Raw genomic sequence first — 17,838 nt, 5'->3', positions numbered from 1 at the left:
CTATTAGGCAATATATCTTATACCAACTGCATTTCTTCAATTGTATTTATGTGAATTTTCATATCTTTAAGCAGGGCACCTCTATCACAAATATGAATTTTCTCAGAGCACAGATCATTTCATTATAAGAAAGCATAAAGTGAGGAAATTGTAAATTAACAGTACAAAAGAACTATACTTACTGGAGAAACTCACTATACACACTTACCTGCATTGCTAAACATCTTATTTTTCACTATAACTTGATAGGTGTTTAGTGCTTCAGGATACATTTCATTAGCTGAATATTGACTGGCCAAGTTGAAAAGAACCTAAGGAAAAAATATTGCAAAGAGACACATAATGATCATTGAAGGCCCCTTTTGCCTATAATCTTTCTAGAGATTAAAATACCATAACAAAGTTAAATGCTTCTATCAAGATACCCAACCCATTAGGCAATGAAGTACACAGAGAACACCCTGCATTCTAATATGAACCAGAACATTAAGACAGGTGGGAGCTTCCCTGGTGGCGCAGTGGTTAAGAATCCGCCTGCTAATGCAGGGGACACGGGTTCGAGCCCTGGTCCAGGAAGATCCCACATGCCAAGAAGCAACTAAGCCCGTGTATCACAACTACTGAGCCTGTGCTCTAGAGCCCACGAGCCACAACTACTGAGCCCGTGTGCCACAACTACTGAAGCCCGCGCGCCTAGAGCCCGTGCTCCACAACAAAGAAAAGCCACCGCAATAAGAAGCCCGCACACCGCAGCAAAGAGTAGCCCCTGCTCACTGAAACTAGAGAAAGCCCGCGTGCAGCAACAAAGACCCAACGCAGCCAAAAATAAATAAATTAAATAAATACATTTATTAAAAAAAGACAGGTGGAGCTTTCCTCTAAATTTCACCTAATTTTCCATGTATTCTTTCTAATTAATGGATTTGCTATCTTTTAATCTCAGGAAGACCCACAAAGAATAAATGTGTATTATTACTATTGCTGGTAATAAAAGGAATAAGGAAGATAGTGGACCAAACTCTCTTTGTAAATATAAATTAAACATCAGGTGGAATACCTTAAACCTTAATTTGTATAGTATTGCTGCTCTATATGCAAATTTATAATTCAAACCATTAAGTTATAGTAAATTATGTTCCTAAAGGAAAAAAATAATCATCAAATTATTCCCAAATCTAAAGACCCCATGGAATTTAAAATTAGCTATAAATAGTAAACATATAAAAATTCTTCTTATTCTAAGTTCTAATGTCCATTTTTCCACTTGTTTAGCATATGAAGACTTTTCCTACTGAAAACACACCCTTTTAAACAGCAGTATAAATATCAAAGAAGTGTCTTTTCAGAATTGAATAAATTTTGCTAGAAATTAGCTGTTTTTTTCCCCCTAGTCACCTCACAGAACATTATCTTATTCACCTAGTTTGAAGTTCTCCAAAATCACAGACCAAAAAGTCCACATTAGAATCTCATTATCAGGACCTCCCTGGTGGTGCAGTGGTTAAGAATCCGCCTGCCAGTGCATGGGTTCGAGCCCTGGTCCGGGAGGATCCCACATGCCATGGAGCAACTAAGCCCGTGAGCCACAAATACTGAGCTTGAGCTCTAGAGCCTGCAAGCCACAACTACTGAAGCCTACGCACCACAACTACTGAAGCCTGTGTGCCTAGAGCCCGTGCACCGCAACCAAGAGTAGTCCCCATTCGCGGCAACTAGAGAAAGCCCATGCACAGCAACAAAGACCCGATGCAGCCCAAAATAAACAAATAAATAAATAAATTAGAACCCCATTACCTCTCTAACTATGTTTGGTGACGGATGTTAACTGGACTTATTGTGGTGATCATTTCATAATATATACAAATATCAAGTCATCGTGTTGTATACCTGAAACTAACAGAACACTGTATCCCAATTATACCTCAAAACAAAACAAAATGAATCTCATTAAAGTATCCACCCTGAATAGAACCCAAATATTAACAATCTTCATGAGTCCTTGGCTGGTAGGTTTACAAATATTTACTACATTATTAAAAATGACTAATTAACTAACTAAAGAAGATCACTGTACAGACCAAAGATAAGAGTGGTCCCATGAACTAAAGAGTATTATTAATCTAATTCTGGGCACCGTAAGTCCAATAATGCTTAAAGAACAAGAGAAAACAAGAAACAAAAAAGAAATAAGAGTTCTGGAATCTATAAATTCTCGCCAAGATAATTGTACTCAACAGGTACTTCATACTTACTGAGTAAGTTAAATCCAAATTGATGTTTTCTGGACTTGTAACTTGTTCTCGTTGTCTCACCAGGACTCTCTCTTTTCTTCCTGCATCTTTTGCCTTTTCTAAGGCCTGAAATCAAGTGTATACTGTGTAAACTCCTTTGAGCACTCACACGGAATTTGGTGCCTTCGGGAAGTGTCTGTGGGAAGCAGGGGTGGCTGCCATTACCCCTGGGTTCCCTGACGCCCCGTGTGCTCCTACCATAAACTCCCCTTCTATTGTTTAAACGGGAGCTCTTCCTCCCGCATGGAAAGGCCAGGTGTCTTCTCTGGGAAAGAACAGGAAGCATGGGGGCTAAGACCTGGAGCACACCTGTCCCACGTCGAGGCTCTCCATCACCTCACCTCCCACCCCCTTTCGGTCTGACCATGTCTATCTACTTCCTTTTTCCTCCCAACTCCTGAATCTTTGGTGTTTTAATTCAATCTCATGAGGTAGGAATTTAGGTGGATTTGTTTGGCTTCTCGGATGCTCAAAATACAGACAAGTATTGGATCATGGATCATGGATAACTGCTACCCAATGACAACAGATCCTTAGTTTCGCTCAGATCTTACTCAGGATGCCAAGAACCTTTTATCGATTTCCACTGAGAGACTGACCACAGTCACGTTAATTAAACATGGAATTTTTTTTTTTTTTAGAACTAGATTAAAAAGCACAGGTTCTGCGAGCAATAAAAGTAGCTTATACTGAATCCTTCTAATGGTATTCATTGATCTGATAACTAAGTCACAGAAATTATATTTATGTGGTATGATGACCAAAGTAATGTGAACAAAGAAAACTAAGAGAAAAGATTCAATTAAAAAATAAAGCAGCAGAGTTGGACGGCCAGGAAGCAAACCACAACTTTGCAGTTTACTTAGGACAAAATACTTCAGAGCAGTCAGGCTTGAATGAGAGACCAGCCCTCAGTGCTGTCTGTGGGCCGTGGGCTCCGCCTGCAGCAGCCAGTGCGTCCCGTTCGGCAGTCCACCAGGCTACAACATTTAGCCGACCGATGCACTGGAATGTTTTCCCCTCCTTAAATGACCAATGTGAAAAATTACAAAATCAGCCAGTTGTTTTGACTTCAGAGTTTATGAAGCAGAGTTACAACTGCAGGTTCTCAAAATAATTAGTTCAGTGAAAACTCTAAGGCCAGTCCACAACAAAATGAAAGTATTTATCTATAAATGTGCTTATATAGGTATATACATAAAGATACATATGCACACACTTCATAATCTTGAATCTTATCAGTTTATGAACTCACCAATTTTAAGTCTCCACAACTGTTCGCAATACAGCTTTCTTCTACCAACTCATTTACTTTCTTCTCTAATTGTCTTATCTTTTCTTCTGGACTGTTAAAGAAAAAAGCAAGTATATTTTGAATCAGTCAACCACTAATAATACATACAAAATTTAATCTACTTTTAACATTGTCCATCATGTGCTTATAAACTTTAAGAGTAAGTCACAGATAAGACAAATACGTAAGTGGCCTTAAAGAATAAATGTGCCACTGTTTTTAATAACTACATTATATAATTATTCATAATAGTAAAAATAGCTAACATTTATTTAGCATAAGTGTAATTTAATTTTGAGCTAAATGCTTTACCCTAATTATGTCACTTAATCTTCATAAGAATATTTGATACAAGTACTATCATTATCTCATTTCACTGACAGGGAAACTGAGGTTTAGAAAGTACTGGCGGTCCAGTGGTTAGGATTCCGTGCTTCCACTTCAAGGGGCATGGGTTCGATCCCTGGTCAGGGAACTGAGATCCCACAAGACACACAGGGCGGCCAAAAAAACAAAAGAAAGAAAGTTAAGTACTAAGCCTGAGATCATACAGCTAGTAAGTAACAAAGCCAGGATTTGAACACATGATAAGGTAACTCTAGGGCCATGCTGTTGCATTACCATCCCCAAAGAAAAGCAGATTCTACGGCAAATGAAAACTTTATCTATGGTCAGAAAGACTGAAGACCCAATAAAAGAGAGAAAAATTATTTACTACCAAATAGATACCACAGAGACTTTTTTTTTTTTTTTTTGGCTGTGCCGTGTGGCTTGTGGCATCTCAGTTCCCCGTCCAAGGATCGAACCCGGAGCCATGGCAGTGAAAGCACCGAGTCCTAACCACTGGGCCGCCAGTGAAGCCCCACTCACCACAGAGACTTCTAACAAGGTGAGGAAGTTAAAAGCCCTAACTTCGTTAGCAGCAAATGAAGTGTCCCCAGATCAGCCATGTTTCAAACACAACATCAGTGTTGTTTTAAAACCACTTTCTTTCAATAAAACACAACACTCTGAATGTACATCACTGCCTAAATGAACTTTTACTACAAATATATCACAGTAAACATCAATTCTCTTAATTCTCTACAAATGGACTTTTAAAAAGAACACAGGAATAAATTTCACAGTATAGGTTTGTCTACAAAATCATATTCTTCAGTAAAACCTGGGATTAAGACAACATATTTTATTAGTTTATAGAGACCGCAAAATTCTAATAATAGACGGTGGCTTTCTAAAGGTTAGAAAGTTCAGAATTCAAAGTACGGAATTCTATTTTCAAGCTGTCTGTAACACTCTAATAAATGTCCTTAAATGTTGCTTACAGGTTGTTATAATTAAGCCTAAAATACCAATATAAAAATGTAACGCTAAAACTCTGTGCGAGAATTTTATGAAGACAGTGGAAGTCACTACCCCGTCCCTACCAACCGCCAGGAGAATGAACTCTGCACAGACACTGCTGGGCGCCTCCACAGGAGCCTGCTGCTGCCCTGCGTCCCCGAACGCGAAAGCTAGGCTACAGGAGAGTCTCACCCTCCTGCCTAATGTCTGGTTCCATCAGGCCCGTGTGATGAATTTCTGGCCAATGAGAAATGAGGACGCGTCTGCCTGGGGCAGATGTGTCCCGGAAAGATGCCTGCTCTTCAAAGGGGACCTAAGACTGAGAACCTTCTGACTCCAGGTTTTATCAACGACAGGAAGCTTCTGAACTCCCGTGGCCCTCCTGGGATCATGAGGATGGGCAGGCTCTTGAGAAGAGCCAAGAGAATCAGAAAGAAGCTGAACCAGCGTGAGGTTATTGGGAAGTTAAATTAACCATACTCCAGACCGCCTGTTACGGGAAATAATAAAACATTCTTGTTGTGTGTGTTTTTTCTATCATTTTCAGCTGTTAGCAGCTGACAGGATCCTAAATGACATATTTAAGTAAGATAACATGTATTTATTGGCAAACTTGCTGTCATTAACTAGGATACAAAGTAAACTGACTTTCTATAGAAGTTCCTTATTAGTCAAAAAGGGAAATTATGTAATTTACACAATAGCCCAAATACCAGGTTTAAGAATTACAATTTAAAAACATGAGCCCTGGAAGTAGACCACCTGGGTTCAAGTCTCAGTCCTGTCGTGTACTGGCCTGACCCAGCGAGCTCTCCATACTTCCCTCCCCCTGAACTGATGACTCAAGAGCTCGGTCTTCTCGGGGGAGCTCGTGCACAGCACAGGGCACGCAGTGACTGCACAGTGAGCACTCAGTAAATGCTGGCTGCTATCGCTATTGGTAAAGTCTAATGGTGCTTCGATATCAGTAAACATACACAGCTGAATTTACACCGTGGCTTTTTAGCTACTCTCTAGTCAATGGCACAAAACTAAGTTAATTCTATAAAAAATTATATTTCTCAATATCAATATGACAAACTAACTTATACATTTTCTTAATTTTTTTCTTTGAAATATCCTTTTAAAATAAGACTATCTTATTACATGTACAACCCCATTTGGCCTTCAAGAGAATCAATATTGGCACGTATAAAAATCAGACACATCTTCAAGTCAATAATATTACAGTAAAACTGCATGGAATACACAGGGCTGCTTTTCTGAGACTTGATTCTTTTGCTAGTTCCGAGAACCGGGGATGATGCTTTGGTTACTATTCTGCTGACGTGAACTTTTCAAATACGTAAGGATTATGTGCTTAAGAAGTAAAAGTTAAGGACATGCAGCAACCACAGCAGAGCAGCACGGGACTTGCATACCTGTCTTCGTTCCTGGCCTCCAGGGGCAGTGCAGGGCCCCGCGACTGACCGAGGGGGTCGAACGCAGAGCCTGAGACACAGTCAAGAGTTCACGTTTAGTGCTCAACCCAGCACAACTGAAGGGATATGAAACCGCGCACATGCTATTTCATTTACCTAGTTATTAAATGGAGTGGACATTTTTTAATGCTTACATGAATATTTTGCATACTAAGAAACTGGTAAGATTTTTAACATACATAAAACCATGTAAATAAAACTGTGCGTCACCATGTAAAAACAAAAATAAGTATCTCTCAGTATTTATTTCTCCCCCATAGTAATCTATCCCTATGATGAACTCGAAATGGTCAATCATGTGAGTAATAACCTGGTATTAGCCTTTTAGTTTTCCATTACTGGTAAAATAATCATTAATTTTTGTCACAACAATTTTATTTAAAAATTATTATTTAACTTATCATATATTTAAATACTATTTTCACCTTTAATTCTTTGGCTCTAACTCACATACAAATTTTGGATGTAGAACTTGGTATATTTTGACAGATTACATGCCAGTGTAACTACCACCTCAACTGGGATGTGGAACATTTTCATCACCCCTTTCCTTTCTTAATGGTACCTAAAATAATCAATGGCATGTTAGACTTTATTTAATATGGTAATATATTTACACATACAAAAACATTTTAAAAATATAAAGATCTGAAAAAAATTAATAACTGAAATAGAACAAACCTCTCAAAGCTGCTTTGGTAAAACCAGCTGCTCTCACTGCTGTCATGGGTCTAGTAACTCCATCCTTAGGAGAACAAGCATCATTTAAAGCGCATTCTTAAATAAGACCTGCCTCTTACTTGCAGAGCTGCACGACCCACGTCACAACACAGCCTAGCGTGTCACACTGGTTTCGTCCCCTGCCGGCTGCTCTGAGCTCCCGCCTCCTCATGTGCCGGCCTGTCTGCACTTCACCTTTCCTCTGTCAAATTTTGATTCCTTGTCTAACTGGACTTACTCCCAGTTTGAAAAGAAAAGCACTCTTAAGGATTTTTAGATAGTACCTTATGCAGCTTAGTAGCTGGCTACTCCCCTACTTTTGGCTGGTCTCCTATATGCCTAAGGAAGAAACCACAGAAACTGCTGTAAATGACAGCAAAGGAAAAGCGGGTCCCAGAGTACATCCTGCAAGCAAACTATCAGGCCTATGTCCATTCCCAGTGGGATTTCATTTGAGACCTGAGTAAATAAATACAAAGAGACTTTGCCACCAAAGATTTCAAACGGTCCAAACTTTAGCCCACAGTTTAAAGAACCAGGGTCACTATATAAGTAACAGCTTAAAAAAACTTTGGTAATAATATTCTACGTCACAGGAAAGGCCCAAAATGAACACCCACACAATGGAGATACCTGAATAGCCCCTGTCATTGGTCTTCCCATTGACGATGCCAGGGATGTCTTGGACTAGTAAACAAAAAACTAAGTTAAAACGATTCCAAAAAAGGCCTACATTTAATTTTATAAACCAAAGTATAAAAGTTTTCTTTATAACTTTTTTTCCTTCATTCTACTGGCAAGTAAACCTAAACATAATGTTTTCCCATTTATCTCCCAAGGGTGTAGGATCAAACAGTACAACTCTAAAGCACGCATTGGCAAACTATAACCGTCAGCCGTTGCGCTGGGACACAGCCACGGTCCACCTGCCTGCACATCGTCTGGGGCGGCCTCTGTGAAAATGCTGAGCTGGGTTCCAAAGAGCCTAAACCACAGGGCCCTTCACAGAAAAGCTTGCTGTCTCCTATTCTGAAACATCACCAGAAACCAAATTTATGAGTGATACCTGCTTTGGTTGATTAATAAACATATGCATCACATGATACACTGTTATATAACATATAAGGCCACTTTCTTCATTCACAGGAAGGGACACTTGGAAGGCAAGAGCCCGGGACCTCTAGGTTCTAAAACCATTTTTATGACCCCTAAGAATATTATCATAAAGACTAGGAAACACTATATCACCCCATTTCTCCATTTTTCTCCTATTCCTCTGTTATTTCACATAAGCTAAAATATCCAAATTGTAGGTACTTTGGGCAAGATTTAAAAGATTTTCTTTTATGAATTTTAATATAGCATCTTTCCTCCAACGATCTCAAATAAAAGCAAGACCCAATTATGTGCCTCTGAAGTTTTTCTTAAATTTTATTTTTTCATGTATTAGTAAGTTTTTAAAAATTATAAACATTATGTTTAAATAACATCTAACCTCACATAAGATATATGAATGGAATACACATGACACTTGGTTATATTATACAGAAAATGAAAAGAAGTCAATCACCGAACATGAGGTTTACAGGTAGGAAAAGACACTAAAATATTTCCTGTTATCTCTAAAACCAAAATGACTAGAATATTCAAAGCTCTTAATCAACAATTTACAATGTTCATCACTAACCAAAATGGAAAATATATCCAGGGCGTGGGCTGAAAGGTAGCCCAACTTATTTACAACTAACTGCCTAAACTGAACTTATGTATGAGAAAATGCATCTTCGTATCTTCAGCTTAAGAAAACCTACCCCACATCCAGTAGCTACAGGTCTAGCAACTGCTGTGCTTGGTATTTTAGCAGTTATCTTGGGGAGGAAAAAAAACATAGTTAATAGAATTCAGATTAAGTTATATAATAGAAAACTGGAAAAGAAATAGAAACTATAGGCTCATCAATAGAGAAATATTTATATAATATCTAGAATAATTTCTTTTAAATTATTCTAAATATTAAAGAGCTCAAGTATTCTTAAGTATCAGGACGGAGACCTATTCTGGAACTCATTTTAAAGGAGAAAAGGGACTTTGGAATGACCGGGGCGCCAATAAGACAGCTGAGTCTTCAGGGTCGCGCCTACCATTCATTTTGCATGATTATCACTGCCAGACGCTGGGTCTAACAACAGACAGAGGATCTCAGGGAATCTGGGGTCGAATCTCAGCTCTCCCTCTACTTGCTTGTTTATTTTATCTCTTTGAACCTAAATGTTCTCATCTCTGAAATAAAGATACAAACTATGTTGATCACAAAGTTGTAACTGGAATCAAACAGGACCACAGTGGTGAAAAAGGACGCTAAACAGGTTAGCTGCTGGGCAGCTCTGTTTAAGTATTTGATTAAAACATCATTTTTAGAGGAGTTCTACTGCTGGGCTTGACGGACCGCTGTTTTAAACATCTCTTCCTCTAAGAACTACTAAGGCGGCCAGGGACAAAAATATTTTTGCAAAAACTCAGCCTGCATACATTAGAGAACCATCAGGGCCATGAGGAATGACGTGGCCTCAAGCCGCGGAATAGAAGGTTAGACTAAGGGCTGAGCCGCGTCTGGGCTGCTCTTCTCCCAGGGGTGTCTGTTCATGTGGAAGGCCAGGCCGCAAGGCAGAAGACAGGGCTGAAGACGTAAACCCTGGAGCTGGGCCTGCTGAGGCGGCAGCCCTGGGAGTCCTCCAGTATTCAGACTTGACTGACCTCCAAATGCTACACTCAGACTGGAAGGGAAATCAGAAGGACACCAGCCCTCGTAAGACCTGAGCCCAATTTAGAATCATCGCAAACTCAACTGGCTTGAGGCGATTCCGGATTCCTTGCATCTCTGAGGCCATAAGCAACAATAAATTCTCTCTAGTCAAAGATATCTGTCCTGATAAGGCAGCCACTACCCACATATGGCTGTTGAGCATTTGAAATGTGGCTCAGGCAATAGGATCTGGATTTTAAAACTTTACTTACTTTTAAATGATTTAAATATAAATAGTCACATGTGGCTAGTGGTTATCACACTAGACAGCAGAGACATACAGCCTTAAATTATCTCTAAAAATTTTCATTTACAGTGCCTGGCATTCAGTCTAAAACAACCAGTCACACAGGAGCAAGACTACCTAACCGAAACCAAGAGAAATAAATGGAAAGAAAGGCGGAAGGGGAAACATGCGACGGAAACATCAGACACAGGCTTTAACACAACGACGGTCAGTATGTTCAGCGAATTAAAAGACAAGATGACAATTTCAGTAGAGAACTAAAAAACTATAAAAAATGGATAAATGGAAATTCTAGAACTGAAAACTGAAAATAACGTAAAATTCTGGCATTGTCCAGAAAGTAGTAAAATACTAAATTATACTAGACTTTGATAAGGTTAAAGATGAGTGTTGTAGGGCTTCCCTGGTGGCGCAGTGGTTGCGAGTCCGCCTGCCGATGCAGGGGACGCGGGTTCGTGCCCCGGTCCGGGAGGATCCCACGTGCCGCGGAGCGGCTGGGCCCGTGAGCCGTGGCCGCTGGGCCTGTGCGTCCGGAGCCTGTGCTCCGCAACGGGAGAGGCCGCGGCAGTGAGAGGCCCGCATACCGCAAAAAAAAAAAAAAAAAAAAGATGAGTGTTGTAATCTTTACAAAAACACTAAAAAACGGCTAAAGAATGTAAGCTCCCAAGATAACAGAGGGAGAAATGGAATAATAAAAAATAATCAAACAAAAGAAGATAGGAGAGAAAATGAAACATAAAAAAGGCAGGAAAACACCAAAAAGCAAATACTAAGGCAACAAATTTAAACCAAATCAGTAATTTCATTAAATGTAAATAGACTAAAAGAAGATTATCTGACAACATTAAAACAAAAACAAAACACCCAGAGCTCTATTCATGCTGCTAATAAATACATGTTAAACATATAGATATGAGAAAGCTGGAAGTAAAAAGATGGGAAAGACATACAATGTAGACACTAGACAAAAGAGAGCTTGAGTAGCTCTAGCAATATACTAATATTTGACAAAACAGAAAAACAGCATTACTAGAGATAGGACATTTTATAACAATAAAAGGGTCAATTTAACACAAAAAGATAACAATTCTAAATGTCTTTACTCCAAATATATAAATCAAAAACCTAAAAAAAAAAAAGAAAACCACAACACAGTGTAAGATTTGACCATTTTTCTCATTAATAGAACTGTAGTTCCCCTTCACACACAAAAAAAATCAGTAAATATATAGAAAATGTGAACAAAACCATTAACAAACTTGACCTAATTGACAGATAACAGGTCTTGGAAGAACATGAAAAGGAAGGATGTGGGTCTCAGCAATATTTTTCTGTGAGAACAAATTGAAGGAAAGAGACCATTTTTCTTTAACTCCTCACTAATGACTAGATCTGTTCTTCTGGTTTTTATTTTTGGCACTGGACTGATCTCTTAAGTGGACTGGACGCTACGCTACCTCTTCCTTCCTCCACCTTGCACCCTCACCACCGTGACTTTCCTCGCAGATCTCACGGGCAGTCGGAACTGTGCACATCCTTAAATATTCAACTGTAAATCTGTCTTCTAAGCAGCCTCTTCTGACTGTCCCAACTAGTGGTAAAGAACTTATCTTTGTGGTCCCATAGCAATTTATACTCTTTTTACAACACATAATGCATTATGCCTTGTAATTTCTATTTCTGTCCATTTTATTCCCCTCCTTAAGTTCCTCTGGAGCTGGCTGGAATTTTATCGCTCTTCAGTGAGCCCAGTCCCTTTCATAAACACTTGCACAATTTTTCCCATTTAATACAGTAAGTAGGGTGGGATGAGGATATTCAAGGCGCTGGAGGCCTGAGCTCTGTCCTGGTTACGGGTGAGCGCGAGACGCTGCCTCCCAGGCTTGCTTTCCTCGTCATAACGTGAGGCTCTCTGAAGTCCTTTCTAAACATGATGAAGGGCCAACCTGGAGACATTACCACCTGTCTGATACCCAGAAACGCTAAACTGAAGACAATGTTTGCTTATTTACTAAGTCATGTGATAAAGATTTGTGGAGGACCCACAGCAGCCAAACAAAGAACAATATGACAGTCTGCCTCCTCAAAAAGCTTATGGCCTTGTCATTAGCCAAGTGCAAGAACTTAACCTACAATTTTCTTTCCATAATGAAGGTAAACTTAAAATTAAAATATAGCTTGTGGAATGTGTAGTCAAGAATTGACTTCAGCCCAAGAGAGGTCTGGCTTTGCCCTTTGTTACTGGGAGGAGATCTGCAGGCCCCTGGAATGTCCTGTCTGACACACCCCTGTTTGCCTGGGGGCGCTGACCACCAGACAGTCTGAACTTCAGACTTCAGAGCCTGAACTTCCAGGAGGGGCTGGAGACTATCAGGCAGCCGTGAGGACAGTACGTGATGGAGCTCTAGGGAGGCTCTGGACACCAGGGCGGTGGGATGGCTTTCTGGCTGGCGACCCTCCCAAGGACCGTCACCACTCACAGTGGCTGGGAGGTTAACGCCACCCAGGGCTCCACAGGGAAAGGATGACCAGAAGCCCCACGTCTGGACCCTCCCAGACTGTGCCCTGTGTCTCTCTTCTCTGGGTAGATTTAACCTGCATCCTTTCCCTGTAATAAACCGTAAGCATACCAGCTTTCAGCGAGTTCTGCGAGTCCTTTCAGAAAAGGACCGACGCTGAAGGTGGTTTTGCAACTGGTGCCAGAAGTGAGGACAGGGGCTTCCTCAGTGGCACAGTGGTTAAGAATCTGCCTGCCAATGCAGGGACACGGGTTCGAGCCCTGGTCTGGGAAGATCCTACATGCCGTGGAGCAACTAAGCCCGTGCAACACAACTACTGAGCCTGCACTCTAAAGCGTGTGAGCCACAACTACTGAGCCCACAGGCCACAACTACTGAAGCCTGCGTGCCTAGAGCCCGTGCTCCGCAACAAGAGAAGCCACCGCAATGAGAAGCCCACGCACTGCAACGAAGAGTACCTCCCGCTCGCTGCAACTAGAGAAAGCCCACATGCAGCATCGAAGACCCAATGCAGCCAAATAAATAAATAAAAATAAAATAATTTTTTAAATAAATAAATATTTTTTTAAAAAGGTCAAATGATCTTCAACAAGGGTGCCAAGACTATACAATGTGGAAAGGTCAGTCTCTCCCAAATGGTGCTGGGAAAACTGGATATCCACGCTAAAGAATGAAATCTGACCCTTAATCTTGTATCACATACAAAAATGAACTCAAGGGCTTCCCTGGTGGCGCAGTGGTTGGGGGCCCGCCTGCCGATGCAGGGGACACGGGTTCGTGCCCTGGTCCAGGGGGATCCCACATGCCGTGGAGCCTGTGCTCCGCGGTGGGAGAGGCCACAGCAGTGAGAGGCCCGCATAACGCAAAAAAAAAAAAAAAAAAGAACTCAAAATGGATTAAAGGCCCAAACGTAAAAAGACCTAAAACAATAAAACTCCTAGGAAAAAAGCATAGGGGAAAATTTCATGGCATTGGACTTAGTAATGATTTCTTAGCTATGATACCAAAAAGCACAGGCAACAAAAGCAAAAACAGACCAATGCGACTACATCAAATATAAAAACTTTTGTGCATCAAAGAACCCGATCAACAGAATTTTAAAAAAGCAACCTACAGAACGGGAGAAAATGTCTGCAAAGCATATACCCAATAAAGAATTCCTACAACTCAACAACAAAAAAATCAAATAACCCAGTTAAAAAATGGGCAAAATACTTGAACAGACATTTCTTCAAAGATGATATACAAATGGCCAAAGAGCATATGAAAAGACAGTCAACATCACTAATTAACAGAGAAATGCAAATCAAAACCACAATGAGAATCACCTCATACCCATTAAAATTGCTACTATCAAAAAAAATAGGGGCTTCCCTGGTGGCGCAGTGGTTGAGAGTCCTCCTGCCGATGCAGGGGACACGGGTTCATGCCCTGGTCCGGGAAGATCCCACATGCCACGGAGCGGCTGGGCCCGTGAGCCATGGCCACTGAGCCTGTGCTCCGCAACAGGAGAGGCCACAATAGTGAGAGGCCTGCATACCGAAAAAGAAAAAAAAAAAAAAAAAGTTTAAAAAAAAAATAGAAAATAACAAGTGTTAGTGAAGGTGTAGAGAAACTGGAACCCTTGTGCACTGTTGGTTGGATTGTAAAATGGTGTAACCACTATGGAAAACAGTATGGAGGTTCCCCCAACAATTAAACATGGAACTATCATATGATCCAGCAATCCCACTTCTGGGCATTCCAAAGCATTGAAAACAGGGTCTCAAGATATTTGCACACTCATGTTCATAGCAGCACCATTCACAACAGCCAAAAGGTGGAAGCAACCCAAGTGTCCATGGAACAAAATGTGGTCCATTCATACAATGGAATGTTATTCAGCCTTAAAAAGGGAGGAGATCCTGACACAGGGTATATACCATGGATGAACCTTGAGGACATTATGCTACATGGAATAAGCCAGTCACAAAAGGACAAAAACTGTATGATTCCACTTTTATGTGGTACCTAGAATAGTCAAATTCATAAAGACAATAGAATGGTGGGGGCCAGGGGCTGGCAGAGGGAGATGGGGGTTGTTGTTTAATGGGGACAGAGTTTCAGTTTGGGAAGACACAGAGTTCCAGGGATCTGTTTTACAACAATGGGAATTAATTTAACACTACCAACGTGTACATTTAAGAACAGTTATGATGGTAAAGTATGTGTTTTTCAGCACAATAAAAAAAATTCACTTACTGGAGGTCTTCTGCCATGACTAGTTTTCACAGCTTGCTGAAAAGCTGTGTCATTCTCCAATTCCTAAAACGAAAAGGCAAATTTAACATTCAACATGAAGTGACAATTTTTTTTAAATGTTTAACCTCGACTGTTCGGTGTTCATGATCCTCTATAATCCACCTTCCTCCATCTGCTGACATCCAGGTAGGGCTCAAGGACCCCTGTCCTCAAATCCCCCTTCACACTGCACAAAATGCCAAAGCCCCTTCCCCACTTAGGGAGAGAAGTACTGACAATGTCAGTCAAGTTTAAGGGCATTTCACTGGCTACTGCTTAAATGGGTGCTATCAACAGATGTGGTTAAAAGATCAAGTACGCAAGGATACGGCCTTTCTTCTGTTTCTCTTTTCCCAGCAGCTGGAGCAGGAGGAACAGAGAATCACCCCATCCTTTTTCCCTCTCTCCCTCCCCTCTCTTCTTCCATATTCTGGACCATGGCTAGGAGCCTTACCTGAGAAAACCTTAGGACAGAAAAGGCTGTATCCTCTCCCAGATATGGGGCAAACACTTGCTCTGGTTTCATCTCTGCTTGCCCAAGTGAAAATGGCTTTTCATCTCACGGGAGAGGTAAAGTCTGAGATTCAGACTAGAGCCAGCCTAGGCTCCAGCAGGTCCAACCTGTGATGCCACTTGGAACCAAAGCCTCCGTTGAAATAAAACGTTACTATGCTTTGCTGATTCCTGACCTATGCTCACATTCTCCCTGAGGAATCTGAGGAAAGTAACATTAGTCAAGTGCAAGATACCAGTGCTTCCGAGTTTCCTGGACAAAATGCCATTGTAGCCTCTCTCAAAAGCACCAAGCCTCTCCAACTGCCAGTCTAAGCAGCCTTTGTCCCCTGTCCCTTCAGCAGCACGAGTTCGGCTCCAGCCCTCCATACATCTGTGCTCAGTTCTCACACTCCCTCTGATTTACTGCAATCTACTTCCCACAGAAGCATACTTGCTGATTATTAAAAAGCAAACACAAACAATACACAAAAAATGAAGTCGATATCAACAGCTTTTTAAAACCTTGGAGACAATTAAAGTAAAATGTTTGTATAACCAGGATGCTCATACAATGTATTTTAAATGTGATTATGTACAAGGATTCTTCTTTAATTTTACTTCAAATAATCTTCATAACCTTCCATATCAACTACATAAAATGAAGTACACAAGTCTCAGCCATAGAAATCAGGCAACTTTCACACGAAGTACAAAGCCACGGGCTGCCTTTGAAATAATTATACTACCTTGACACATCTTTTAGGAAAAGCCTTCCAATATTCCTAAATTATTAGTAAAATTTGATTAATCAGCTCAGTGAAGTCTCAATGACAAACTAAAAACTGTCAACAAATTCTCCAATTACGAATACCAAATCAACACAACTTTTGTCATTTTTTTCCTTTGTTCGTGATTTGATTAACAATTTGCATAATCTATGAACACCTTAGCAACTGTTTCAAGTAATTCAGTTATATATTAATTTAGACCAATTAATTAAAATAAAAGAAAACCATGGGTAAACCAAATTTTTTATTTTACTGTGTGATTTATTTTTGTGTATGATATTCTGAATATTTGCTTCAAGTTAAATAATGAAGTCACACTGGGATGAGCTGAAGAGTTAGGAAGTTTCTCTGATGTTTTTAAGCTTGATCATGATGATATATTAATTCCACTTGTGGGACTCTACCCAAGGAAATGTTTGATCACAATAGAGAAAATTATTTATGCATAAAATTGCTCATTGTGCTATTGTTATTAATAGGGGCAGAAAACTATAAATAATTATCCTATAGTCAAAAATAATCAACTGTATATAGTCGGTATTACGCAGACATTAAAATTATATTTAAATTTTTAGTACCATGAAACTTTGTTTATGATGTAGCCGAATGTAAATAAGCAAACAGAAAAGTAAACATTAGTTCAATTCCAAACATGTTAAAAGAAAACTGTACGTGTATGCATGAAGGAAAGACAAAGCAACAAAATGTCAACCGGACTCATTTCTGACTGCTGGTATTACGGGTAATTTTGTTTTTCAACAATGAGCACATATTTTTTTTTATACATATAACTTTTATGACTGGGAGAAAGGAGGAGATTCAATGGTTTTCATAATTTATACTAGCTTAGGAAAATGCCCATGCTTTAATACAAATTTTTAAAAACTAGTCTATGTAATCATCTCCGTGTATGTGTACGTGTTTGTATACAGGGAGGGAAGAGCCTGAATGTATTAAAAGACAAGGGAATACAGCAAAACATCGGGTGACGTATCTAATACAGGTGATCTTCAGGTAACAGTATTCATGTCATTTTATTTGTTTCTCCAATCTTATGTATTTTTCAAATTTTCTATGATGAACAGTATCTCCTAGATTTTTATTTCATATACAGTAAGTGAATGATTTCTATTTTCTTTTCTTGCTTTCTCTCTAGGTCTCAAATTCACAGGCAAACATTTTTCTCCAGAGGAAAAAACAATTCAAAAATGACTGAAAGCCATATGAAAAACTCTAGAATGAGATTTGCTAAATCAGTTTAAAGTCCTCTAAATGCTAATATTTGATTCTTCAATACTAGCAAGTAAATGAACGCCCACATCCTTCATCCTTACTTTTTTTCACACGCTAATTAAAGATAACTTTATAAAGAGTTTTCTTTGGGTTTTGTCTTTTACAATTTGGAAACTATAACTCTCACAATCATGTAAACAGATTTAAAATATTCAAGTATTTGTCTTAGTAACAATCTCACCCTGTAATTACTATACTACTAAATATTAAGCAGATATAGGTTTGTTGACATAAGCAAATATTCATAAAAGGGAAAAAGCAGGTTACAAAACACAGTATGATA

General features: G+C 39.7%; 1 protein-coding gene across 15 annotated transcripts in view; it reads right to left on the bottom strand.

Annotated features, from left to right (window-relative positions):
• IFT88 (intraflagellar transport 88) overlaps positions 1-17,838 on the bottom strand; it is an 87,570-nt gene that overhangs the window by 51,163 nt on the left and 18,569 nt on the right. For 10 of the 15 annotated variants that reach the window (XM_067016407.1, XM_067016401.1, XM_067016400.1 and 7 more), the window contains 8 exons: positions 14,941-15,003; positions 8,942-8,998; positions 7,764-7,817; positions 7,092-7,155; positions 6,351-6,420; positions 3,547-3,637; positions 2,253-2,357; positions 209-311 (listed from right to left, as the gene is read on the bottom strand). In XM_067016407.1, coding sequence (XP_066872508.1) covers positions 209-311; positions 2,253-2,357; positions 3,547-3,637; positions 6,351-6,420; positions 7,092-7,155; positions 7,764-7,817; positions 8,942-8,998; positions 14,941-15,003 — 607 coding nt within the window. The remainder of the gene's footprint in view (positions 1-208; positions 312-2,252; positions 2,358-3,546; positions 3,638-6,350; positions 6,421-7,091; positions 7,156-7,763; positions 7,818-8,941; positions 8,999-14,940; positions 15,004-17,838) is intronic. The other 5 variants (XM_067016410.1, XM_067016409.1, XM_067016412.1 and 2 more) reach the window with 2 other exon arrangements.

Source organism: Kogia breviceps, chromosome 16 (genome assembly GCF_026419965.1).
Source record: "Kogia breviceps isolate mKogBre1 chromosome 16, mKogBre1 haplotype 1, whole genome shotgun sequence".
Taxonomy (NCBI): domain Eukaryota; kingdom Metazoa; phylum Chordata; class Mammalia; order Artiodactyla; family Physeteridae; genus Kogia; species Kogia breviceps.
The sequence above is the reverse complement of the archived record's forward strand: the minus strand, read 5'-3'. Positions and strand labels throughout refer to the sequence as shown.